The sequence below is a fragment of the Oryzias latipes genome, assembly GCF_053564925.1.
Source record: "Oryzias latipes strain Hd-rR chromosome 1 unlocalized genomic scaffold, Olatipes_Hd-rR_3.1 chr1_Y".
Classification (NCBI taxonomy): domain Eukaryota; kingdom Metazoa; phylum Chordata; class Actinopteri; order Beloniformes; family Adrianichthyidae; genus Oryzias; species Oryzias latipes.
The window spans coordinates 11,336,780-11,362,584 of record NW_027616335.1 but is presented as its reverse complement, the minus strand read 5'-3'; the positions used below and the strand labels follow the sequence as shown (position 1 = coordinate 11,362,584).

General features: G+C 39.4%; 4 protein-coding genes across 10 annotated transcripts; 2 read left to right on the top strand and 2 right to left on the bottom strand.

The window, feature by feature from the left end:
• The first annotated feature begins 720 nt into the window (after positions 1 to 720).
• LOC101161533 (general transcription factor IIE, polypeptide 2, beta) lies at positions 721 to 10,635 on the top strand. Of its 2 annotated transcripts, none has more exons than XM_004065721.5 (8): positions 721 to 960; positions 1,644 to 1,808; positions 6,360 to 6,442; positions 6,825 to 6,932; positions 8,080 to 8,262; positions 8,370 to 8,463; positions 9,809 to 9,924; positions 10,034 to 10,635. In XM_004065721.5, the coding sequence occupies exons 2-8, from the start codon at positions 1,649 to 1,651 to the stop codon at positions 10,151 to 10,153; spliced, it is 864 nt and encodes a 287-aa protein (XP_004065769.1). In that variant the 5' UTR covers positions 721 to 960; positions 1,644 to 1,648; the 3' UTR covers positions 10,154 to 10,635. The 2 variants fall into 2 exon arrangements, with proteins under 2 accessions (XP_004065769.1, XP_078799951.1); XM_078943825.1 differs by lacking the exon at positions 721 to 960 and adding an exon at positions 1,067 to 1,089.
• On the bottom strand, positions 2,602 to 5,479 carry smim18 (small integral membrane protein 18). The gene is made up of 2 exons (XM_004065724.5): positions 5,338 to 5,479; positions 2,602 to 3,575 (listed from the first exon to the last, which is right to left on the bottom strand). Exon 2 carries the CDS (start codon positions 3,564 to 3,566, stop codon positions 3,255 to 3,257), a length of 312 nt encoding a protein of 103 aa, XP_004065772.1. The 5' UTR covers positions 3,567 to 3,575; positions 5,338 to 5,479; the 3' UTR covers positions 2,602 to 3,254.
• Positions 10,636 to 10,644: 9 nt separating the features above from the next.
• On the bottom strand, positions 10,645 to 14,528 carry LOC101161949 (dynactin subunit 6). Its single transcript, XM_004065723.5, has 7 exons — positions 14,378 to 14,528; positions 14,126 to 14,190; positions 13,925 to 14,030; positions 13,750 to 13,835; positions 13,626 to 13,673; positions 13,416 to 13,558; positions 10,645 to 10,906 (listed from the first exon to the last, which is right to left on the bottom strand). Exons 1-7 carry the CDS (start codon positions 14,404 to 14,406, stop codon positions 10,817 to 10,819), a joined length of 567 nt encoding a protein of 188 aa, XP_004065771.1. The 5' UTR covers positions 14,407 to 14,528; the 3' UTR covers positions 10,645 to 10,816.
• On the top strand, positions 13,927 to 25,619 carry LOC101166687 (heparan-alpha-glucosaminide N-acetyltransferase). Of its 6 annotated transcripts, none has more exons than XM_078943823.1 (18): positions 13,927 to 14,059; positions 15,685 to 15,800; positions 15,877 to 16,013; positions 16,237 to 16,355; positions 16,446 to 16,515; positions 17,470 to 17,539; positions 18,128 to 18,228; positions 18,440 to 18,516; positions 18,603 to 18,633; positions 19,272 to 19,432; positions 19,570 to 19,685; positions 20,881 to 21,002; positions 21,120 to 21,246; positions 21,379 to 21,465; positions 21,548 to 21,625; positions 22,702 to 22,772; positions 23,744 to 23,856; positions 24,602 to 25,619. In XM_078943823.1, exons 1-18 carry the CDS (start codon positions 14,011 to 14,013, stop codon positions 24,781 to 24,783), a joined length of 1,827 nt encoding a protein of 608 aa, XP_078799949.1. In that variant the 5' UTR covers positions 13,927 to 14,010; the 3' UTR covers positions 24,784 to 25,619. The 6 variants fall into 6 exon arrangements, with proteins under 6 accessions (XP_078799949.1, XP_020558290.3, XP_004065874.4 ...); XM_020702631.3 differs by lacking the exon at positions 13,927 to 14,059 and adding an exon at positions 14,710 to 14,939 and having other exon boundaries at positions 18,188 to 18,228; XM_004065826.5 differs by lacking the exon at positions 13,927 to 14,059 and adding an exon at positions 14,711 to 14,939.
• Positions 25,620 to 25,805: the final 186 nt, after the last annotated feature.

The window sequence follows — 25,805 nt, the reverse complement described above, 5'->3', positions numbered from 1 at the left end:
AGAAATCAAAAGTTAAATTATTGTTGCAATTTTTTGGCCTAAAAAAGCTAAAAGTGATGAACCATGAGTTTATAAAGATATTTTTAGCAGATTTTTTTTGTTCATGTGTTCTCGTCTCATTACTAAGTATGTAATGACTTTAATGTCATAGTAATGCTTTACACCCCTTTAGAACTGCAAAAGGTATGCTATCGTAGTGTATTTTGTAACTACGTGCTGTAGGCTCCTCTACAGTAAAAAAAAAAAAAAAGGCTTTAAATTAAAAATATTATTCAAAAATAAATCCTGGAACTTTATTAACATTTCACTTAAGTGTTTCATCTTTTAACAAGAAATGAGATTAAACTTTATTGGTCAAAGCACAAAATTTGGCAAAGAAAACTTGTAAAGATTATGTTTATAATCGAAATGGCAATCACACCACAATGCAAAACAGAACATATTACACTCAGGTGTTGGAAATAATACTTTTAATGTCTTATTACAAACTGTTGGTTATAATAACATCCAATAATTTTCAGTTTAAAAACTGAAAATGTTGGGGGAGAAACATTTGCTGAAACTATTTAATTGTTTTTAAACGTTCCGGCAAGAATTAAAAACTGTGAAACAGAACACTCATTATTTTAGCTATAGTTTCAGAATCCCTAACCAAAATAGCTCTCTTGCCTGAAATAAGTTGACTGTCCTCCAGTCCAGTAGGTGGCGATGTTGAGCTACACAGCTGCGGGTTCGTGCTTGCACACGGAAGACGTCACCCAAGGAATAACATACCGACAACTCGAACACTAAACGAAACAGTTGTTACATGATGGATACAAAAATAATACTTTTTTATTAGAAAGTAAGCTTGAGTTTACTTAAGCTTAAAATTGTCTTTCTATTTCACTTTTTAGTTTATAAATTAGTCTATCGGGACTTATTCGCCACTTTCTGGAAAGAAGAACTCAACTGTAGCAGGTAACGTTGACATGCTAACACTAGGATTAGCATCACATTAGGTGTTAGACAATGCGGGAACATTAATTAGCGGTTATGTGGGTCATGCTGTCACGGGATTCGGTTCTTTGGGGAAACTGGACTCTAAAGGTTCATCTCGATGACTTTTAGCTGCTTATATGAAGTTTTTTTTTCCGATAAACTGAAGAAGAAGCTAATCGGACAAACAGCGAACTTCTGTTATATGTTTAAATATGTTTTGAGTTGAGTTTTTAGTCCACTGTTTCTGTATTAAGTGTATTTCTTTGGTCACTGTTAATGTAGTAAATCCATGTCTTTGGCCCATATTGTCAGTAGAAGAACCGAACACAATTATTTTTGGCACAAATGGAACACCGTAGTTTTGAAGAACAGAATCCTGTCGTGTCAAGACAATGTTTTAACATCAAATCTAGTTACTAATAATAATCCTTATGCTCTACTTAATATTTGAAGAAAAAATAGTAAAACAGCTGCATCACTGATTAGATTGAGAAAAGAACCAGGTAAACATACCAGGTATAATAGATATGCATGGAGATGATGCACCTCACTGTTTCAGTATTATATTTATTTCATAAATTATATTTAATTTAAACGTTTGAAGCTTAGTAAAACTGCATTTTATCCAGTCTTTTCTGTGTTTACATGCTTTTTTCCACCAGCCTGGATGGATCCAGCTCTGCTTCGCGAGAGGGAGCTGTTTAAGAAAAGAGCTCTCTCCACGCCGGCTGTTGAGAAGAGACCAGCTGCATCAGACTCTGGATCCCACAAGAAGAAGAAGCCCAAGTTAGACAAGGAAGGCTCCTCTGGCTCCAAACACAGCACTGGTAGGTCATGCTTTATATCTGGTTACTGAGCTTGTCCTGGACGTGCCACAAGCTGCTCCGCTCCATTCTGATAAACCCACTTGCAGACAAATGGATCCATGTACGTCTTTGTTTTCCTCGCCTGGGCTGCCATCTGGCGTAAACCTTAAGTTTGCTCACCAATGTTGGGTTGGGTGTGTGAGAGGCTGTAAGCTTATGAGAGAGGATATGCAGAGAGCTCAGTAATGGATGACTGGAAGGGGGGGTAGGGTTGCTCCTTACAGCGCCGCTGGTCCCACTCGCAACTCAGGTGAAATTCCAATGAACTACTGCCACCCTGCAGAAACTATGTCCTAGAAAAACGACCCAGATTTTTTTAATTTTTAGCTAAAAATGACCTTCTCCTAAGTAAAAGACCACTGGAAACGCTTTCACAATAGATCAAAATATGATTGGAGGGGGTCTTTGAGTGAAACTGGCAGATTATTTTTAAGGATTATGTTTTCTTTCTTTTGTTGGGTTTCAAATGTTGTTGTTTTTTAATGGATGGATGATGTAACACCTAGGCAATCAAAACTCATTCATCTGTCACTCATAGGTTATTCTGAGTCAAATATTTGAATAATTACGAAAAGCAAAGTGGTCAAAATTCTGCTGTCAATGCTTTTTTTTAAAGGTGTGCACAGATCAAAAAATGACTTCTAACATTTTTATAGTAAATATAAATAAAGCCTAAAAGAATTCTTTGGATGAAAGGACTGATTCATAAGAATCATGAAATATAGAGAAAGAAAATTCAAACTCTTTAACCAAACCTTTTGTTAGATCTCATTTTTATTGATTTTCTTTAGTCTTTTTATGTTTGTCTTCATGAAAATGCCAACATACCACATTGACCAACAGCCGTCCAACGCTAGATTTTATCACTTCATTTAGTTGCTTTTGGAAAATAAACGTCTTCATCTGTTAAAAAAGTTTCAGAAATGTCAGATTTTCCACCTGGTAACATGAGAGTGGCAGCTGATTTCTATACATCCACTACAAACAATTACAACTTTCGGCTCGCCTTAACATCCATTTAAATGAATCATGTTTATTTATAACAATTCTTTTTTATCATACCACAATGTTTTTAACCCAAAAGAAAAGATTTCCATCAACTTTTATCGGGTTTGTGGGAAGCCAAACGAAAACCTTTATTGTGTCTACAAATTCACGACTGTGTGTTTACCATAGAAGAACGGCAAAAAAACACAAAACTAAACAAAGATGACATGAGTCTTTAAAGCCCTAACTCGGCAAACGTTTCTGTGTACAGAATACTCTGGAACATTGATTCATTTTTTTCTTTGCCTCTGAATTGGATGCATGCAAATAGACAGTCTATGGTATCAGGGGTGCTTGTTTTGGCAATAAATTGGGCATCCCAACCCCAAACTCTTCCATTTTCCTTTGTCTGTGCTGCTGCTATACCACCTCCGTGTGGCTCTCCAGCTCCTTGCATGTTCTCGTCATGAGATTGCTGCAGCTTCCCGACCTTTCTTGCTGCAACTGGTGGCGCGTTTTCCCTTTGGCGCAGCAGCCGCAGTCCAGTAACTCGTAGAGAACGGCCAGAGCGGCCAGGGACAGAACGGTGAGGATGAAGAGCAGGAGGATGACGAAGCAGGCGACGTTCCAACCGTCGTGGAAGGGGTAGACTTCCTGTACCTGCAGGGAAACGTGGGACATGGGGATGGCCTCGGGGAGGGAGGGGGGTACGGTAGCTGTGGCGTTCGCCATGATCCGTGGCTAAAAAAAATGAAAGGAAAAAAAAAAAAAACATTTATGGTCTGTAGCAGTTTTTCAAAGCAGAAAAGGGCTTTTGGAATAACTTTTATTTATGTTTTTAAAAAAGTGCTCGAGCAAGTGCCCAAAACAACTGATTTAATAGCAGATATGTAAATGAGATCAAACAAAATCAGAGAATCATTCAACAGCTGGAACCTGGGCGTACGTCCAGGGCATCAAAAATAGTTTTTCTTACGCTGTTAAACTTGCTGCTGGACTGGTTTAACGCCGAGAAGATCTGGTAATTTAAAAAAAAAAAAAAAAATTTCAAAATAAAAGATAGCTGAGACTCAAAATCACCCGATTGGGTGGCAAACTGCAGAATCTGGCGCAGAATCTATTTGCCACATTCAGGAACAGCAGAATCTGGCAAACAAGGAATCTGCGCTTCCGTGTTGGGCTCCTGTGACGCATCGACACAGTAGCTGTATTGGTCATGTGACTTTTCCTGAAGCGATGCGCGCACCAGCAGGGTTTCACTTTATGAGCTTGACATGTGTTTCTCAAAAATTAATCAACATTAACTATAAATTGAACCACAGAAATATAACCTTTATTTTTGTATGTTTATTTTTGTTGTCTTACATTGGACTTTTGTCTTTTAACTAGCATCCCCTAACATTTTGACTAAAGCATACTGATTAAGGTAACTGCAGTCTGAGAATGTTTGAAAATGGACAATTATTTATATACTTAAACGTTTTTGAATAATCTAAGGGGAGACTTGGTCTCTTTTATGAACTTTTTCCTAAGAATTCTGCCTCTTATTTTTGGATTCCTAAACAAAAAGTGACGTCAAATTATATTCTTTAAAAAGCCACTGTGCTTTTTTGTTGCTTCTCTTATTTTTCACGAGCTTTGGAAATGTCGAACTTTGTTAAAAATGTGTTTTTGCTGAGACATTTGGTGAAGTTCTTATCAAATGTTGAATTTAAGCACAAATGTAAACACGATCAAAGTTTGTATTGTGTATAAGTTGGGAATTAATTTGTGGTTGCGTCCGTTTGTCATTCCCCGCCTCTCGTCTCTAACTGCTGCACACTGAGCATCCTCTCCCTGTTAATCAAGCACTAACAGCTTCATCATCACTCGTCGCTATGACAACAGCCTCTTTTATTGCATGTGTTTTGGCCAGCCTCCTCCCTCCCCCCCCTTTTTCTGTCCATCTCCCCTCACCAATGCTCTCTCGGCTTATCCATTATCCTTCCTGAGGAGTCGCACAAAAACCGGGACGGTGCAGCATCTGTTACCTCCCTCCCCTAAGCGAGCGAGCCCCACCCCGGCCGGGCTCTGTGGGCGGCATTGGAGCCACACATTTGCTTTTTCTCAACACGCATTCCAAAAAAAAAAAAAGCTGTCTGGTTCCTCTCAGTCTCGACTGATTTGTGCGTCCGTTTGTTCGCTCAGGTTTTGTGCGTTTCAGCTGTCACAGGTACGGCGCCCGAACGTGGGACACTCACGGAAATGGACACTGGAATGATGGTCCCTGAAACCCGAGGAGCGCAGACTGATCCATGTTTATTTAATCAAGCGTACCCATGAGAAATCCTGGCTTCGGAATATTACAGCTGAGGAGATTGAGGGCTGCTTTTGCCGTTAGCGCGCACAAAAGTAGCTTTTAGAAATGATTGCTAATATCAACTGGAAAATCCTTAAAAAAATGGCAGATCCTAAAAAAAAGTGCCATTTTAAGAATCCTATTCAGAGAAACATGCAGACTCACCTGTCTGGCTGTGGCTGAAGATAGAAGACAGAAGATGCTCTCTCCTCTTTTCACTGCTGCACCTGTCTGTCGGTATTCCCCTCTTCTCCGCCTGCACTCGTCATGGGTTCAGTCCATACACTCCTCCTCCTCCTCTTCCTCCCCCGCCACTCCTTGCAGTGACCCCCCCCCCCCCCCCCCTTACACCCCTTCTTTTCCTCTGCCTTAGCTCCATTTGTTAGCCAGCTTGTCATCGTTGTAACGTCCCGCCTACTCTGCAGCTTAAAGCTGCAGAGGCTCCAGCTCACAGCCTGAATCACTTAAGTTTTCACCAAATGCTAGATCCATTTAATATTCATGTCTTATCAGAGCAACAGATTAAAAACGGCTTAAAAAAACCCAAGGAAATGCAATACTATTTTTAAAGACCCATTTGTTAAAAATCATGCTTTTGCTGTTTTTTAACAGGGTTTTTTTTCTGGCATTTTTCTGCTGACAGAGGACTTTTATTTTGAAAATTTAGCTTGAAATAGCCCTTTTGAGTTTTTTCTTGATTCAAATCCTCCTGAATTAGAAGTAGATGAGAAAACACCGTCTGAAAAAGATGATATTTGTGACGTGGAAACGGTCGGCCCCACACGAGCTCCCTGCTCCGCTCCATTCTGATGCATCCACCTGTAGACGACTAGATCCACGAATGCCTTTGCTTTCCTCGCTGGACATTCGGCGAGCATGTAAACAGAGAGCTCTCAGCAACAAGGAGGGGAAAGGGGGGTGGTGTAGCTCCGCACCAACATTCCCCGTCCACACCTTAGAGGCAAATTTGGAATGAACTCCTGCCGCTCTGCAGAAACGACGTCCTAGAAAACGACACAGGTTTTCAGATTTGGGCGTTAAAACGGACATCATCATAATTAAAAGACCACTGGGAACACTTTGACAATAGATCAGAAGATGATCGGAGTGGGACTTTAAGTTTGTGTTTGCCAAAATGGCTTTAATCTCAACCGTAAAAAGCTTTTATTTTGAAATGTCATTCACAGAGAGCAGTAATGGCAACATCAACATCAAAGCAAGCTCCGGGTACAAATTCGGCTGCCTGGCTAAGATCGTCAATTACATGAAGGTAAACATGATGCTTTCTGTTTGTAGTCCAGGGTAAAAAATGTTTTTTTTTTCTCTTTTGTTTATTTGTTTTTTCCCCGGCACATGTTTTTGACGAACGTGTGAAGTTCATTTTAGCCCCCACATTAGCATCCACATCATTGACCTGCTTGTGCTCTCTCCATCCAAGCTGAGCAGTGGGCCGTGTCAATCTCCCCGACTGACTGAATCGGCTCCCACTTCATTCCACCGATTCTCTCTTTGTGTTCTTTGAGCCATCTATCTGTTGAATGCAGCGGCTCCAAGTTACCCTAAACCAATGGAGAGATGCACGGCCCGCCTTTTCACTGAGAGACTCCGATATGATGTGATGTTTTCTGACTTGTTTTGGTGTGAAATTACAGACCAGACATCAGAATGGCGACACACATTTCCTGGCTTTGGATGAGATTCTGGATGAGACCAAACTTCTGGACATCAGTATGAAACAGAAGCATTGGCTCATGACAGAGGTGAGTTTGCTGCTCCTCCCAGCTGTGAAGTGATGGAGTTGGTGTTTTGTTAGAAACATTTACCCAGCATCCAAGCAGCAGCACTGCGGCTTCAGTTCGTTTTGAAGATCAACCTTTTCAATGAATGAGATCTGTCCAAAGAATAACAGAGAAATTCCACAAGGATCTGGATCTAGACGACAACTTCATCGGTCAGACCCAGAAGTTTTCAACCGAAACTGGAAGTCTCCTTTTCCAATATTCCTCGAAAAAACTTTATTTTAACAAGCGACTGTAACAGTTACAGTTTTCCTGTTTCATTTGATGCTTTATTTAACCCATCGTGATGATCAGCATATATATATATATCGCTTTCCTTCACCACTGCAGTCGAGGTAAGTACCGGCTGAGCGCCGCGTTGTCACGGAAACATGTCAACGCGCTGCACCGCGGAAAAAGTAGTCTGCTTTTTGCGAATAAAGCAATCCAAACTGTAAAAATAAAGTTCTAAAAAGTGGTTGAATATTTATTTCTTTTGTAAATGACAAAGGGTTAGGGTCTGCCGCGATCTAGCGTCTGTGTGACACGGCCTTAAAAGCGTGAAACTTCCTTTTATTGCTTTTTTTTATTCCCCAATATTCCTGAATATTTATGATTCATTTATCTTGTTTTTCTTCTGGATTGTAAGGCTTTTAATTCATAAAAAACAGCATTCCTCCGCAAAGAGCAGATCTTTGTTGAAGACGTGATCAACTTCCGTGTCAAACCTTCAAAATAAAGCTCACGCTAATTACAGACAGGAGACACTTTTTGGTTTAAACATGTCCTAAAAAACTCTTGTGGAAAGGCCGCATTACAAACCTTGATCATTTTGTTTTGCACAAACACAAATCCCGTTTGGATGCATGTACACACACCCTCACACACTTGTAATCAAACACACAACAAAGCCCTTTATCGTCTTGCATTGCAATGTTTTCATGCAGTATTTAAAAAAAAATACGCTTGCTCATTTTTGACCACCTTAATCCTAAATACTGAATAATAAATGACATATTAAAGAAAACCTTTGGCTGACATCAATGTGACCTAACCTGTTTTCACAGAAATGTACATTTTCTCGATTGCTAAATGTGACGGCATGATAGTCAAATAAACATCCTTTCAGGCGCTGGTCAACAACCCAAAGATCGAGGTCCGAGATGGAACGTACGGCTTCAAGCCCAAGTACAACCTGAAAGACAAGAAGGCCTTACTGAGGCTGCTGGACAAACACGACCAGCTGGGACTGGGAGGAGTGCTGCTGGACGACGTGGAGGAGGGGCTTCCCAACGCCGCCAAGGCCATCAAGGTCAAAAAGCATCAACAATTGACGCTCAGTCATAGCATGGCGATGTGTGATAAATGGTTAGTGAGGGGAGGCAAAAATACTAATGAGATGAAAATGACCTTTTAAAGGCTTTGGGGGATCAGATCATCTTCGTCACGAGACCCGACAAGAAAAAGATTCTGTTCTACAACGACAAGCACTGCCAGTTCACGGTAGACGAAGGTGAGTCTTCCTCTGTGAGGATTTGAAAGGTTTAGGATGTTTCTTTAACCCTTCAGATCCTCCTTACATGTAACAAGAGGTTTTTCTACAAGAGTGTTCAAATATGAATAGTAGCATTTGCTCAAATTCATATTTCATTCTGTGCCGCTTCTATGGATCAAATAGTTTTTGGAATTTTCTTACCGCCACATTCTCCAAAAATCACCACAGTTTGCACACACCTGGTACCCGATGAAAACCACTTTTGGGCATTGTAAGCGACCCCCCCCCCCCCCCCCCATGATGACATCACAGCAGGAGAAACAGACACAGAAATGAATCGGGGCAAAGTGTCATATGCAGTTCCAAATCCACAGGCGATACCAAAACACACTTCGGGGAATATACAAAGGAAGTTTGAAATATTATGGGATGGCCACTGGACCTACTGCTTATCAGATGTTTTTGTGTGAAATTTGCAGATTTGCAGAAAAATGAAATCACCTGTATTACCATCTACAAATTAAAATTCCTCCAAAGGGATTTTAATCTTCAGGACTCCTCAAACATCATCAGGAAGCTACTGGGAAGAAAAAAAGTTCATTTGAAGGTTTATAGATTTTAAATAGTGTTAGCGTAGCGAGCTCACAAAAGTGGCGTTCCCCTATTTCTGCCGTATTTTTTACGAGAATGTTGTGAAAATGTAACGTATCAATCCTTGGGTCAAGCTCAAGAGATCACTACAAATTATGATGTAAGCACGGGGGAGTGGTTAACAAAAAACCTGTGTTGCCATGGAAATCCAAAAACTTGCTTTTCCTCTCAAAATGACAGATCTCTTTGTCACCACCCCCAGGCGACCCAAAAATAAAGTGGTTGCTATGGAAATAAAACCAGCAGGGAAGCTGTCATTTTGAAAAAGGTTTTTCTTTTTGATGAATTTGTCACATCCAGCTCTGACCAGGGTGGGAGAGTGAGGGGGTGTAGCAGCTACTCAGCCAGGACTTTGTTGTTCTAATTTATTTTACAAAATTCCCTATTTTTCCACATTTTTTGAATGAAAAACCTTTGCAGCAAATAAGTAAAACTTTAAGTTCATGTTTTTTATCTGAATACTGTGGGGATCATTTCCTGGTTTAGAAAAAAAAATGTCTATCTTCCTTAAACACAATCATCTGTTGTTTTTTAATGACCAGAACCCCTCATGAACTTTACTTATTAAAAAGAAAAAGTTACTATTGGGACTTTTGGGCAAAGACGTTTGTGAATTTGAATAACGTTAACAATTTCTGGTAATTGAATAACAAGAGATTCCGCATCCAGACGTTCCATCCTTCCTGACTGCATCTTGACGGCTTATCTGCAGAATTCCAGAAGCTGTGGAGGAGTGTTCCTGTAGACTCCATAGACGAAGAGAAAATTGACGAGTACTTGAAGAAACAAGGCATCTCCTCCATGCAAGAAACGGGACCAAAGAAAGTGGTTCGTGTCAAATACTTCCTTTGCATTTTGAAAATCAAAAAAAACCCAAACCTATTGGTTTTTTTTGGGGGGCGGCCAAAACGAGCATTCATCCTCGTTCTCTCTGCAGATGACGGTTCAAAAGAAAAAGAAGCAATCCGGGCAGAGGAAGAGACAATTTAAAACTCACAACAACCACCTGGCTGGAGTGCTGGAGGACTACTCGGACGGTGTGCCTGCTAAGAAATGAGGCGGCAAACGGCTGCAGATGGAGGCTTCCGCTCCCAAACAAAGCTTGTTTTTCTCTGCTTGTACTCTCTTCAGTGATCTGTGGTCTTTCATTACATGAAGCCAGCAGCTGGCGTGTCGTGAAATCTAACTGTATGGATCAACTGAGAGACGGTGGTGGAGCGCAGACGTCTCCGTGGATACCAAACCCTTTAAGGAAGGCATCTGTTTAACTGTAAAGACTCAATAGTTTTTCTTTACCGCATAGCAAAGACGAGCTAGAAAAGGGTTTCTTTTGGAGGAGTTGCAGTATGTTCTAGTAGTTTATTAAAGTGTGTTACATTTGTGTTTCACCTGGTGTGAGACATTTTCCTGAAGTAGAATATTTCAATGCTTTTACTTCTGAGCTTTTGGGGAGCGCAGGATTAATTTTGAACACATTTATTGGAATATTATTTGAATATTTGTTGTACAATAAAACTGCCAAAGGTGAGAGAGATCAAACGTGAGGCATTTTGCTGTAAATTGTTTATTTCTATGAAAGAGTGCGTCACACAGCGGCGTGCGGAAGGACAAACGTCCCGTTTAGTTTAACAGCACAAAACATGACTGCGACCTATATACAGTTTGCGTGATTTCCTCTAGTCCCCAACAGTTCAACCTTCTGGACGTGCAGCGGCCACTTCTAGCTCGTCTGGCCTGCTTTAACCGTTTTCTTTAAGTGGTGGTAGTTGGGTAAAATCTTCATCAGAAAATCCAGCTGAAGAGTCTGGGGCTGAAACGACAAGAACATTCTCGGTTAGCGTCCTCTGGGGTGGAAACATCCTACCCACTTTTAGCTTTGTTGAAATTCCTTCTTTCCTGCAGTTAAGAAAAGGTTGAAAAAAGCTAAAAAAGACACCAGCCAAAGGTCTGATTTAGTTATAAAATGAGGTAATTTTACATATTATCTTCTGTATTATATATGCAGGAGAAACGATGCTGCACATGAGACCAAATACGATTAGAAAAACATTCTTGTGCCATTTTCGTGTTGAGGGAGGACGTGCAAATTAAAACTTGTATTTCTGAGGATTTCTTTACTCAAATTGTTGTATCAGTCGCAGGCGGAAAAAGGCTGTTTGAAGAAAGCTTGTTGTGGTGTAGAAGCAACAGTGGGCGGGTCACAAACTCCCTGCTCCGCTCCATTCAGATGCATCCACTTGCAGACACCCAGTGCGGCAAAAAAGGGTTTAGTCAGCCACCCATTTTGCAAGTTCTTCCACTTAAAAAGATGAGAGAGGCCTGTAATTTTCAACATAGGTATACCGAAAACGAGGAAAAAAAAATCCAGAAAATCACTTTCTGATTTTTTAAAGAATTTATTAGCAAATTATGGTGGAAAAAAAGTATTTGATCAATAACAAAGATTTCTGGCTCTCACAGACCTGTAACCTCTTCTGTAAGAGGATCCTCTGTCCTCTTGTTACCTGTCTGAATGGCACCTGTTTGAACTGGTTATCTATATAAAAGACATCTGTCCACAACCTCAAACAGTTATACTCCAAACTCCACAATGGATAAGACCAAAGAGCTGTCTAAGGACACCAGAAACCAAATGGTTGACCTGCACCAGGCTGGGGAGACTGAATCTGCAATAGTTAAGCAGCTTGGTGTGAAGAAATCAACTGTGGGAGCAATTATTAGGAAATGGAAGACATGCAAGACCACTGATAATCTCCCTCCATATGGGGCTTCTCGCAAGGTCTCACCCCGTGGGGTCAAAATGATCCCAAGAACGGTGAGCAAAAATCCCAGAACCACACGGGGGACCAAGTGAATTACCTGCAGAGAGCTGAGACCAATGTAACAAAGACTACCATCAGTAATAAATCCTGCAGTCCCAGACGTGTCCCTCTGCTAAAGCCAGTACATGTGCAGGCCAGTCTAAGGTTTTCTAGAGAGCATTTGGAAGATTCAGAAGAGGATCAGGAGAATGTCAGATTGGTCAGATTAATCCAAAATAGCACTTTTTGGTAAGAACTCTACTCGTCGTGTTTGGAGGAGAAAGAATGCTGAGCTGCATCCAAAGAACACCATGCATTACTGTAAAGCACGGGGGTGGAAGCATCATGCTTAGGGGCTGTTTTTCAGCAAAGGAGCCAGGACGACTGATCCGTGTAAAAGAAAGAATGAACGGGGCCCATGCATCATCAGATTTTGAATGAAAAGCTTCCATCAGCAAGGACATTGAAGAATAAGACGTGGCTTGGTCTTTCAGCATGACAATAATCCCAAACCCACTGCCCTAGTAACGAAGAAGTAGCTTCGCAGGAAGCATTTTAAAGTTCTGGAGTGGCTTAACCAGGAGGGAGTTGAAAATCTGTGATGCCCAGAGACAGCCCCAAAACATCACTGCTCTAGAGGAGATCTGCGTGGAGGAACGGGCCAAATGCCAGAAACCGTTAAACCTCATTGTCAACCAAGGGTGTATAACAAAGTATTGAGTTGAACTTTTGCTATTGACCAAATACTTATTTTCCGCCATAATTTGGGGGGGAAAATATCAGACAAAGTGATTTACTGCCCCTCCCTCCCTTTTGTCTCACCAATGACGTATACCAATGACGAGGAATTACAGGCCTCACTCATCTTTTTAAGTGGAAGAGCTTGCACAATTGGTGGCTGACTTAATGCTTTGTTGCCCCACTGTAGATCCATTAACGTCTTTGTTTTCCTCATCTGAGCTGGCTTCTGGATCAAAACTGCACGACTGGACGGCTCCAATATTAATCGCCATTTTTGTTGCATCGGTAATGTCACGTTGGGGTTGTGAAGGACTATAAGCTAGTCCAGGGGTGGGCAATTCCAGGCCTCGAGGGCCGGTGTGTCTGCATGATTTCCAGATAGTCTTGCCCTACTCATGGCTGATTACCTGGTTCAGGTGTGTCCAGCCAATAATCTTGCCCTACTCATGGCTGATTACCTGGTTCAGGTGTGTCCAGCCAATTAGAACATGCCAGAGCAGGGTATGCTGGAAAACATGCAGGAATGCGGCCCTCAGTGCCCACCTCTGAGCTAGTGGGAGGGAGTGTAAACAGATGGATGATGGGAAATAGGGGCAGACTCACTGCCCACAAACAGTCTCGCTCACAACTCAGAGGCGAATTTAGATTTTGGCTAAAATCAGAACTCTTAATTCATAGTAACAGAAAGTCCTGAGTTCAGACAGACTGGTGTCCATCATTCCGCAGTGAACCGAGTATCTCTGCCACAAATGCCGCCTGAACACGATCAAACCTGACCTGAGGTCGCTCCGTCTGAACCCGCCTCATGCATCCAGAGCCGTAGATGACCGTGTTCTCAGGTATGACCTCACAAGTGTTGACCTGACAGAAGGCTCCGATGATGCAGCCACTGGTGAGGATCACGTTCCTCCCGACGTCAGCTGGACAAAAAGGCAGAGAAGGACATTCGATTAAAAGTTCCTTCTCGTCTGATTGGTCAGAACTCACCTTTAGATTCGATCACGTTGTTGTCACCGATTTTTAAGGCTTGTGATACTGTGGGGTCTGTCAAGGCAAATATGTTGCTCTTTTGTTCGATTGTGATACATTACAAAGATTCTTGAAAGGATACCGCAGCCAACTTCAAACACATTGTTGATCCCGATGGTCATCGTCTTTGGTTCCATCTCAGAATCTGGCATGATGTTTTCTGGGTAACTGAAGAATTACAAAAAAATAAAACATCACTGCTAATTGTGGCATAAAACTACAAATTCAAGCACATGTAACTATAAATAATAACAAACCTGTTAATGATCAGGGCTTGCTCTTCGATCAGGTTGCCCTCTCCGATCACTATGGGTCCTGCCTCTGCGATGATTCGGGCTTTGGGATGGACAACAGTTCTGGGACCTGGAAGTTTGGAACCACAGTTGTTCTCAGTGAGTGACTGTAAACAACGTTCTTCTGAATTTACTAGTTAGTAATAAGCTCCAAAAACATCTCACCAATCGTCACATCTCCTCTGATTTCACTTTCAACACAAACTACAGCCCCAGCGGCTATTTTGACGCTGCACAAAAACGCCAAAAGAGATGTTTGTAAATATTAGCATAGTAGCTAAAGATGCTTGCAATTTATAGCTTAACCAAGAACATACTCAGTTAGAAACTCACAAATCAATGTAATGATTGTTTTGTCATGTTTAATTAACAATACTTAACATAGTTGTTCTATAGTTGGATTTTAGTGTCACTTACCTTTTCTGAGTATTTAATTTGTCTGCCATTGTAAGAGTGAGCCAGTAGGGCGTAGTAGATTTGTATCGGTCATCGATTCGAACGCCTGACCCTTGTCATGCGCATGCGTAAATAGAGAGTAAAGCTTTAGTTGTTAGCACAGCTAGCAAGAAGGAAAACTGGAAACCATTTAATAAAATACAATAAATGCATAGAAATGTCTTTTATATCATTTTGGTTTATCTGAAATACACATTTTAGGCTCATTCTGTTTGTACAAAAAAAAGTATACAGTTGTTGTGTTAATAATTAATCGGCCAATAAATACAGTCCCGCATTTTATCAACTATTTTGTCCCGCGGTGCTTCCACTACCATGTCAAAACAAGGAAGAAAAAAGGAGATTGACGTTCATTATGGGGAAAAGGGAGCCAAAGAAAAACACAAAACTCACTCTTCAGTTGTAGAGGAGAAGCTAACGAAGAGAGAAGACATGATGACACAATTAGAGAACAATAACATATATATAATTGGGGTAGTAGTTGTAGCTGTTTTTGTGGCACCACTTACGGCGGAATCTAAGCGTAAGTCCGAAGAATTAAAAAACACTTTATACTCTGGCTTTTGACTAAAAATAAATAAAATAAAAAACACAAGAAGAAATTAAGGATATTGTGAGCTTGCGAAATACCTCCCCATATTTAATTATATTGTTTAAATCGACTGCTATAGTCAATTAAATGTGCTTTAACGACGTTTATTTTCCTACAAACCCTTATAGCATGTTAGCTAACAACTAAGCAGTGAACAACTGTGTCAGAGCACTTTAGACATTTGAAATTCCCTCTTGGGGGGATATTTCATGGATTAGTTCAGCATGTGACCGCCGCCTCTGCAGCCATATATATCAGCAGCAGCAGCTCACATGCTTTCTTCCCCCCCGGACGGTATGCTTAGCTGCTTCAAAGTTAGCTTGTAGTCAAACCGGGCGTTTGGCGATTAAACTTCAGACAGTACGGATCAACTGTAAGGTTTGGTAAAACTCTTTTTCCTCCCCTTTCCATTTAGTTTAAATAAAAACACTTAAATAATTCTACCTTTTTTTTTTGTTTTTATAAACATGCAGTCAGGATTTCTGGTTTTCCTCCTTTGCACGTGCGCATTAGCTTTAAATATTCCTATTTAATGATAATAAACTGCTATAGATTTGATATTCTTTGAGTTAAATAACTAGCTATACTAACAGAGGCTCAGTAGAAGGTCAAAGGTTACAGTGAGCATTTGTTGTTGGATCTCAGCTGATCTATAATGTGTCATTTCTTACTCCAGTTGCTCTTCATCACCGGAAGCACTTGGCTTTGAAGATGGATGAGGCGCTGCTGACGGTCAGCAATGAGCTGAACTCCAGCGTGCTGGTCTCCTGGAAGTCAGAGCGCTGCTACCAGGTGATCACCCTTCAGGTCTTTTATTTGCCGGTGATTTTTTCCCTGTCATCGAAGAACATTGTTCCCCGTCTGCCAGTGTTTGTACCAGCAACTCGGAAAGGTGGATGGAGCGTCCAGCCCCGGCCAGCCGAGTACGGCCAGCTTTACAGTGAAAACGCAACATGCAGTGACGCTACAGCTCAACAATACTAGCAACAAAAATGAGCTCTGCAAGTGAGTAAATATTCAACTTTGTGTGACAATAGATGCAGCTCATTTGTCCTCTTTGCAAGCAGCCCTACCTACAACTCACTTCTAATAAACTCCAGCCGCTCTGGAGAATCTATGTTCAAGAAAACGACTTTTAAAACTGGCCAAAAGATGATCGGAGTGGGACTTTTAAGTTTTTCTTATGTTTTGTTATTATTTATTTATTAGTTGTTTTTTTTATTCCCAGTGTCCAGTTTCATTTTGGGGAACATGGAAACTACTCTCTGTGGATAAAAAATCTGAATGGTTCGGCTCAGGCCAATTGCTCCGTTGTGACAGATGCAGTCCCGCTGAACAGCTACATACGTGAGTTTAGCACCTCTCTAAACTTGGATCGCATGACTAATGTCAAGTATTTTGGTGGCTGCGATGTTCATGAAATGTTTCTTCTCACAGCAATTTTGGTGGCTTTTTTTGTTTTCGTCGGACTGGCTCTGATGTTTGCCATTGGAAAAAGAATAATGAGGTATGTCGATTTTAGTTTGTGACGTCCAAACAAAAGAGGGAAGTTTTTATTGTTCTCTTATACAAATAACCGTGTTGTCGCCACAATACATGTCAATAAAGGTTTGAGTGACGTTATTGTTACTTATTTAAAGCAGTATATTATAAATAAAGAGGATAAAAATGCACATTAGCCGATGGTTAACACATTATTTACTATAAATATTGTTTTCACCTATTCAATGTCAGCTTAATGGAGCGTAGAATTAGTTTAAGCAGACTAGGAAGTCAAGCTCATTCCACATGCATTTCTGCATCAGCTTATCTGTATGCCATTCTGCATCATTCAGTTAATTAGTCTCACACGAAGTGTCATACTGGCCCTGTTTGCTGCTGTTACGCCCCTGTCTAGGGGCTTGTAAAAGGAAGGAACATAAAGCTTAAAAGGAACAAATTAAATATCTCAATGACTCAAAAACTCTCACAAACAAGCCCAAGCTGAGAATAAGCTTGGAATTTATTCACAGGAAGGAAGAAAAAACTCAAAACTACACAAAACAACCAAAATACAAGGACCAAAGCCTCTAACAAAAGCCAACACAGTAAATCTCTGCTGTGGTAGTATTCAAACCCTGAGCTGGACTTTCTCAGCCAATCAGGTGCTCCGGACAATTTGGGCTTCAATCTGCACACAAATATAGGAGGGGAAGAAAAAGACAGACAGAACCTCCCACTGAAAACAAAAGAAAACGGAGATAATACAATATATATAAATATTACAGTCAAATTCCGAACCATAATGCAAAAACAAAGTGTAAATATCTACTATAAAAAGCTCCTCTGATCATAGGTGGGAAACTGTTCCATCTTATGATTAAAGAGTTTGAGCTGTTAGAAAGACATGCAAGCTAACAATGACGTGTACCGTGGGAGAGGACTGTTGAAGCCTTTATTCCTGAAATCCTTTCTTTTCCAGGTTCGACGCCGTAAAGCGTTTGGTCGTCCGTATCGGCGGCTCCATGGAGACCGAGAGACTCATCAACTCTGTGAGTGACTGAGCAAACTCAGCCATGGGGTTCTGATGTCAGCAAAACAAGTCAAACAGCATTTTTGAACAAACGAGGTGCTGACCCGCCTGTCGGACTTTAAGGTTGCCTCCGACATGAATACTCGCCAATTTCTTTGGGGTGTCCAAATTTACAATTCCAAAATCCAGTGTCCTGGGAGTTTTCCAGAAGCGTCTGCGAAAAGCCAGTGTGCCTCAATGCTCACCAGATTGGCGAATATAGACCACAATGCATTGCGTTTGAACAATATTATCATTTGAAAAGTATATGTACCTTATATAAATCATCCCAAGTTTTCATCATCAACTGTTTATATAACTAGTCTTTGGCAAATGTTCATATTTGTTAGGTTTTTTACTTCTGCAAAAGTGTGACATCATCTTTACCGTTCCCACAAAAAAATGACCTCAAAATCCAGACCAGTGGATAGTCCTGCACTATCTGTGAGGGGTTAGAGTGTCGTGAGGGAATTCGGACACATCCTTAATCTTGTGCTGAATGTATACATATCTTCTGTGCTAGAATAAAGTGTTGTGTTTATTTTTTTACTTTGCTTGGATCCGTCAGGAACTGGGCTCCCCTCAGACAGAGGCGCCACTTACTGACAACATCCTTCCTCCTCCTCAGAGTCCCCGCAAAAGGCTTCGATCTCTGGATACTTTCAGAGGGTAAGGCCTCTTCTTTAACTGTCAGCCCGCCAGGAAAATTATTTTTCTAATTTTGTCAAATTTGTTGGTATTTTTTTTTACATAATACAATCGTGTCACATAAACCAGCTGATAATGAAACTGGGACTTTTCCCCCACATTAAGATTCATTGTTCTTTAAAAAAAAAAGTTGTTTTAGCCATATTTTCCTAAAAATAATGTTTTTTTTCAGCATCGCTTTAGTGATTATGGTGTTTGTAAACTATGGAGGAGGAAGATACTGGTTCTTCAGACATGAAAGCTGGAATGGTGAGTCTCACGTGGATCAGAACATGTTTGTTGGTTCCATCTTTTCTGTTATTCAGCTTTTTTTCCCCTTCTCTTTCACTTTTTAGGTCTTACAGTGGCGGATCTTGTGTTTCCATGGTAAGTTTAGTTTATACATTTAAAAAAAAAAAGTCCATAAAAGATATGTTTTCTGTCTAAATAGCGAGAAGAACCATAATTAGAGCCAGTAACTAATTTCTAGAGTGGAATATCACTTTTAATTTTCTGAAATAATTCCATTTAAACTCATAAGATTTTAATTACATTAAGTTTTCAGTTAAATCCCATTTTAATCAGTGCTTTTTTAAAATCACACTTAGGAAAAAAGCAAATTTCACAGAAGTGTTTTGAAAAAAACAAAACAAATGATGAAAGATCATTTAAAAAATTGATTGAATTCCAAAATAAGTCGTTTTTTTTTAAACCTTGACTTTTTTTTTACTTTCATTTTATTTTATAAAGAAAAGTATCACTGAAGAATAGAATATTATGTTTTACAGTGTCTATGAAGGCATTTATGCTAATTTCTGGACATAGAAAAAGATAGAAAATAAACTTTTTAAGTAAAGTGTAAGTAATGGTATTTCTGGCTGGGAAAACTCGGTATAGAGTGGCTGTTGTTGATGCTCCAAACGTATTTTCGTTGTTCCACTGACAATGACAAATAAATATCTTGAATCTTGGATCTAGAGCAGTATTTGTTGTGCCTCATTTTTCTCTGTATTCTTGTTGTCCAGGTTCGTGTTCGTCATGGGGACGTCCATCGCGCTGTCCATCAACTCCCTGTTGCGTGCGGGCCTGACCCGAGGCTCTCTGCTCAGGAAAATAGTGTGGAGGAGCATCCAGCTTTTCCTCATCGGTGTCTTCATTATCAACCCAAACTACTGCCAGGGCGGACGTAAGGATGGTTGATGGCTTTTTTTTTAATAAATGTGGAAGATATTAGGTCAAATGAATTCTTTAATGTGCTCCAAAAGTAATTATATTCTATTGCTTTCTTTTTTTTTCTAAAAACTGCTTGCTTGAATGTTCTAGTGTCTTGGGAGAACTTACGGATACCTGGCGTGCTGCAGCGACTTGCCTTCTCATACTTGGTTGTTGCCAGTCTGGACTTAATGGTGGCGAGAGGTCATCTGGACGTCCTCCAAACAGTGAGCTGAGAGTTGGGCCATTTGTGACCGAACAGAAACACAGTTTGACGACTAGTGGTTTCAAAAATAAAAAAGAAACTGCACAATCTTTTTTGTTTTTGTTTGCCCACTGCAGAAACATTTAATTCCACAGAATTAACTCAGGCAACATATGAAGAAATTCATCTCTTGCCCTCCTTTTTTTTATATGGATGCTACTCCCCTATGACCAAAGAAAGATCTAAAGCCAAAAAAAGAAATAAATCTGATCCAAAAATTAGAAATAGTTCAACTGACAAGCAGTTTTCTAAAGCTAAAAAGGTTATATATGAATTGAAGATTTAAACTTGAAATAACAAATCTCCAAATAAAAAAATAAGTACTCTGTTTTCTGGACAATAAGCTGCCATTTTTTCTTCGGTTTTGAACCATGGGGCTTATACAAAGGTGCGGCCATTCTGTGGATTTTTCTACCACCACTAGGGGCGCTCTAACCGGAATTAGAATCAGAAATAGGAGAGACGAAAAGTCAATGCAAAAAAAAATATACAACACTACCTTTTCTTTAGCAGATAGAACAAGCATTACCAACTTCTATCTGGTAAAGATTTTAAAAATCCGTGCCCCTTCATCATTTAAACCACATGAAGAAGTTCATGTAATGCAAGTTTTAAGTCGAAGGCCACCGAGCTTGCTATTCAGGAAGTACATGCAGTAAATATCGAATTTTTCAACATAGATGCACCGCATCTGCGGCTTATAGCCCAGAGCGGCTTGTATATCTTTTTTTTTTCTTAAAAAATAGAGCGGATGCAGCTTATATACAGGTGCGATATCTATAGTCCATAAAATACGGTAAATAAAATACTAAAGTACAATAAAGATCAATCTTTTTAATGTACAAACCTTTGGATCATCTTTTAGATTTTGTCTATTTTAAAGTTTAAACTTTTGGACTACAGAAGAACTCAGTCTTAACCTGTAACCCATCTGTCTATCATTTCTAAGCTCCACAGAATAAACATTAGAGAAACAAATGTTTACCCAATAACTGGAACAAATGTTCAATCATAAAAAATGTTTTATTTTAGTTTCCAGGTATTTAAATTGTGGTTTTTATTTTTTTTATTTGGAGATACCATCAAATCTGTTTATTTTTGCATGTCAAGACTTAAGCAGCATAAATGTTGTGTTAAGGAGAGTTTTTGTTTCCTAGGATGCTTGGTGGTCTCCATTCCTGGATGTGTTGCTGTACTGGCCAGCCTGGGTGGTTGTGCTTCTTCTGGAAGTTCTCTGGTTGTCCCTGACTTTCCTTCTTCCTGTGGCCGACTGTCCAACGTGAGTCTATGTGTCTTTAATTATGAAGAAACAGTCCTAGCAATGAGCAAGTGTTCGTCCAACAAAAATCCTCCTTTCTTTACCGAGAGAATTGACTTGATCTGGTTTGTGGTGCAGAGGATATCTGGGTCCAGGCGGGATCGGGGACATGGGCCTGTACGCCAACTGTACCGGCGGAGCTGCTGGTTTTCTCGACCGTTGGCTGCTGGGAGAAAAACACATCTACCAGACTCCCTCATCACGGGTTTGAAACATCTCTATTGCTTTTAAGCTGACATCACTAGTTTGTTTCATCAGTTGCTTTTGCAGCCAGAATATGTTTATGAATATGTTAAATGTTTATGTACGTTTTTTTATGTGGTTCCCTTTGATTTAGGTCCTTTATTTAACTCAAATCCCATATGACCCAGAGGGAGTTCTTGGAAGCATCAACTCTGTCCTCATGGCTTTTCTTGGATTACAGGTTTGTCGTTTATTTTATGATTATTTTGATGTGAAAATGTGACCATCAAAGTCATGTAATGATCAAAAGTGCTTGTTTTCAGGCTGGGAAAATAATTTTACACTACCGGGATCTCCCTACGAGTATCATGTCAAGATTCCTCATATGGGGGCTCTTCATGGTGAGAAAGATGTCTAGTGTTTGCCAAATGTCGATAATAGGATAAAAGAAATAGGATGTAGATGTGACAGCGTGGCAGCTAATGTATAGCACAGACATGAGGGTTGATAATGACACCGAAAGCCCAGAGGTGTTTTTATCCTGGTATGAAGGTAATGTCGCTTACTCCTGTAGCTGATTCAGAGCAGAAATAGGTTCCCTAGAAATAAGTAAAACATTCTTACATTTTTTCTTTTAACTAAGCAAAAACTTCTGCCAATAGGGTAAGAAAATGTGTCTTATCCTTATTTTAAGAAAAAAAATTCTAGTCACTGGAGTTTGAGTAGAGATTCATTATCATACGCACAGCTTACACTGACATAGGAAATGCGTTACAGTCCAACCCCAACAAGATCCGACATACAACAGAAATATACACATACAGCTCAAATCTGACTTGAATGTTAGGCGCGTTTACGTCATCTTATTAAACTAACATTATTTTGTTGTAATGTTGTAAATTTACGATACTTATGGTAATAAATTTACAACTTTAAATCGGGGACATTTACGAGAAAAAAGTCGGAGCTGTTAAGTTACGAGAATAATGTATATTAAAGACTTTGAAAGTCATAGATTTAAATGTACGACTTTTTCTCAAGTTAAATGTATGATGTTAAATGTGGTAAATTTACGACTTTAAAACACAGAAATATATGAGCAAAAAGGTAATCAATCCACAAGAAAAAAATACCCTAAGTTGTCTGAGTATCAGAGCCGTGGTAGAAGGTGAAAGACGTGGTGTTCACTAGCTGGACTGTATGTTCACTTTACTTTAATCTCGTAATATTACCCTTCTTTTGGTGGTCCTGATCTCGTAAATTTACGAGAAAAAGTCTCATAAATTTATGACTTTAATCTTTTATTACTTTTTTTTTTTTTTTGGTGGCCGGAATACTTTTTCCTACTTACAAGACTGTAAAAGAGACAGTTTTTCTTAAAACGAGGGTCTTTGTCAGTTTAATGTCCTAACATTCACCGGTGTTAAACCTTTTTGACTAATTAAAATCATTAATTTGATTTTATTTTTTTGCACAGGGAGTCATCTCAGCAGTTCTGACCAGGTGTTCCACAGACCAGGGTTTCATCCCTGTCAACAAGAACCTTTGGTAAGTTTTTTGTCAGTTCCGCATAAATCAACTTGTTAAAAATGTATATCTAAACTAGTTTGATTAATTTGCATTAATGAAAGCTTTTTTAACGGAAAGGCTATAAAATGCAGCTATGGAGTTTAGCATATATAGAAAGATATATATATTATCTGGTGTTGGGGACTGGCGTAGACTGTCGAAAACATCAAGAACTTGTTTTATTATGGAGTTTAGATGCAAACCACACGCTAGCATTAAAAGAATTGAGTGAACAAAAGATATTTTCGCTCACAAATGAATGACACTGTTTTCGCCAAGTCAAATGCGAGGTAATTGCTTAATTTGTTATGGTTTTAAAAAAAGTCACAAGATCAATTCCTCAGTTCCATCACTCAGTTCACAATTGTATTAGAAACGGAAAAGCTCTTTAAAGGGAAAAAAATAATCCTGTATGTCACTCAGACACAGCAAAACAGGCTCGTTTGCAGACTTGTCATGGTGCTGTCTGTCACTAAACTACTGCCTGTCAAAAAAAATCCATTGTTACTGTTTTTTTTATGAAAAAAGAAAAAAGACAACTTGCGATTTGAGATTTTAAATAAAGCAATGTTTTCTTAGAGACATTATTAGAACTTTGCAATTACACTAATTAGTTTTTTTTTATCTAAAGCATAAATTAAAACAATGTTTTGTTCATAAAAGTTGAGAAATGTACTCTTAGGTGCGATTACTTAGCCATTGAAGCCTTTAAACACAAGGATTTATGTTGTTTTAATAAAAGGTTCACATAAGATCCATATGAATAGGCAGTTATGTAAAAAAAAATAAGTAAGTTATAAGTTGTGTAAAAAAAAATTCACTTTGAGATTAAGGTTGGCTTGATTTTCAAAAAGTTACAATTTGTTTAATAATCTATTCCTGACAGTTTTTTTCAAGGTGACGTAAATGTAGGTACATATTAATAATGTTTTGGTATGTTTCCCATCTAGGTCACTGTCTTATGTGACAACATTGGCTTGCTTTGCTTTTGTGCTGCTGGTGCTGGTCTACTACACAGTGGATGTAAAGAAATGGTGGTCTGGCTCCCCTTTCTACTATCCCGGTAAGCCCTTTAGTCAGGATGAAGGTGTTTAAAGACCCACTCCGATAAAAGTAGTGTTTTGGATATATTTTTTTTACATGTTATTGTGGCATTTTTCTCATTATATGCAAAGAAAAGTATGCATTTCTGAGTATTTCTGTATTCAAATCACTGTGAATCAGGAGCAAACAAAGAAAATGCAGTTTAAAAAATCTTGTAGCTGTGACTGAGTAGCTACAATCAGCATGCCGCAAGCTCCCTGTTTCGCTTCATTCTGATGCATTTACTTGTAGACGACTAGATCCATATACGTCTTTGTTTTCCTTATCCAAACTGGCATGTGGCTCGATAATGTACGGCTGGATAGCACCGCTATTACGCACCATTTTTTGTTGCACAGGTAAGGATGGTTGGGGTTGTGAGGGGCTTTAAGCTACCGGGAGAGCGTGTAAATAAATGGATGATGGGAAGAGCGAGTTGGCTTACTCTGCACCAATAGTCCCGCCCACAACTCGGAGTTGAATTTCGAACAAACTCCTGCCGCTCTGCAGAAACTATGTCCTAAAAAACGACACTGTTTTTGTTGCCTAAAATCATAATTACAAGAGACTTTTTCAAAAGATGATCGGAGTGGGACTTTACTAAGTCGATAACTTAAAAGTGAATGTTTTTTTTTTGCCTTTTAGATTCAGTTTGTAATTATGAAGTCAGAATTTCATAGTTGAACCGTTGTGATCTGTTGCATACCTTTTCGGGGGGATTTCAGGTATGAACTCCATCCTTGTCTACGTCGGTCACGAGGTGTTTGAAGACTACTTCCCCTTCCGCTGGCGCATGGTTGACAGCCAATCCCACACTGAACACCTCATCCAAAACCTTTTTGCAACTTGCTGTTGGATTTTTATCTCCTACATACTCTACAGAAAGAAGATTTTCTGGAAGATTTAGTGAAGGACCAGAAGGAGCAAAGAAAACAGAGGACATTGTTAACTGAGAGTATTTTGATCTTTTTTTTTTTTTGGAAAAAGCAATGACCCACTGGTTCAGGTCTTTTATTGGTGGTTATTATCTTTTCTTTCTAGTACCATCTGTTTTTTTTTTCTCTACCTCTGTCTTTTAAACACTCAAAAAATGCAGAACCATGAATGTTTTACTCTGAATGGCCTCCTTCTTTGGAAAAGTAAATCACTTTAAAAGCATTACGCTGAGCTTTGCCAAAAACTGACTGAGGAACACTGATTTTGTTCATTTGTTTTCTAACTTCAGGCTACAATCTTTGTCAAAAGCATATTGCTGGAGTTCTTTAACCCAATTTCTTCACACAACAAGCAATGTGACACATTCTGCTGTCTTACCACCCGCTGTACTAGTGAAAGTGGAGAATGTCAAATAAAGATGGAAACTTGTTTTGGAAAACTTGTTTGACATCATTAGAAATGCTGAAATAGTATTTTTTCTGTTTAAATGGATGAAAAAAATACACTGTTTTTTTAGCTTTTGCCAAGAGCTATGTAGCTAAAGAGCTCCTCATTGTTTTTCCTCCACACACAATGTATGTATGGGTCTACTTTTTGAGACTGTCAGTTCATAAAAACTTAACTTTTAACAAACCTATAAAAAATAATTTCTTTAAGATGTGTATTTTATCTAAATGCTGTCAAACATTTGTGTGTGTCTAGTACTGTTAAAGTTGATTCCAACATTTTGTAAAACTTTTATAAATATAATGATTACAAATTCTGACTTTGGAAATGATATGTAATAAAGGTTAGTAGAAATTTTTACTATGGTTTTGATAAGTCATTCCTTATGGTTTCATCTTGTCGCTTTATTTTAGCTATGTGTCCTTTTTTGTGCATCGGTGTGGGTAAACATACAACCGTGGGAATTCTATGCTAGTAGGGAGGTGGGCGAGAAGCCACCGGTGACGCTACCTTTTCAAAGTCTCGCGATGGTGGCGTCCAACTTTG

Bases quoted from the DNA above. Each gene is read 5' to 3' on its own strand.
- LOC101161949 (XM_004065723.5), bottom strand. From the start codon at position 14,406: ATGGCAGACAAATTAAATACTCAGAAAAG. The intron at 14,191-14,377 runs GTAAGTGACACT...GTTTTTGTGCAG, and splicing joins AAATTAAATACTCAGAAAAG to CGTCAAAATAGCCGCTGGGG. The intron at 13,559-13,625 runs GTGAGTTCTGAC...CTTTTTGTCCAG, and splicing joins CAACGTGATCGAATCTAAAG to CTGACGTCGGGAGGAACGTG.
- LOC101166687 (XM_004065826.5), top strand. From the start codon at position 14,732: ATGTCAAAACAAGGAAGAAAAAAGGAGATTGACGTTCATTATGGGGAA. The intron at 21,003-21,119 runs GTGAGTCTATGT...TTTGTGGTGCAG, and splicing joins CCTGTGGCCGACTGTCCAAC to AGGATATCTGGGTCCAGGCG. The intron at 21,626-22,701 runs GTGAGAAAGATG...TTTTTTGCACAG, and splicing joins TCATATGGGGGCTCTTCATG to GGAGTCATCTCAGCAGTTCT.
- smim18 (XM_004065724.5), bottom strand. From the start codon at position 3,566: ATGGCGAACGCCACAGCTACCGTACCCCCCTCCCTCCCCGAGGCCATC.
- LOC101161533 (XM_004065721.5), top strand. From the start codon at position 1,649: ATGGATCCAGCTCTGCTTCGCGAGAGGGAGCTGTTTAAGAAAAGAGCT. The intron at 1,809-6,359 runs GTAGGTCATGCT...TGTCATTCACAG, and splicing joins TGGCTCCAAACACAGCACTG to AGAGCAGTAATGGCAACATC. The intron at 6,443-6,824 runs GTAAACATGATG...GTGAAATTACAG, and splicing joins AGATCGTCAATTACATGAAG to ACCAGACATCAGAATGGCGA.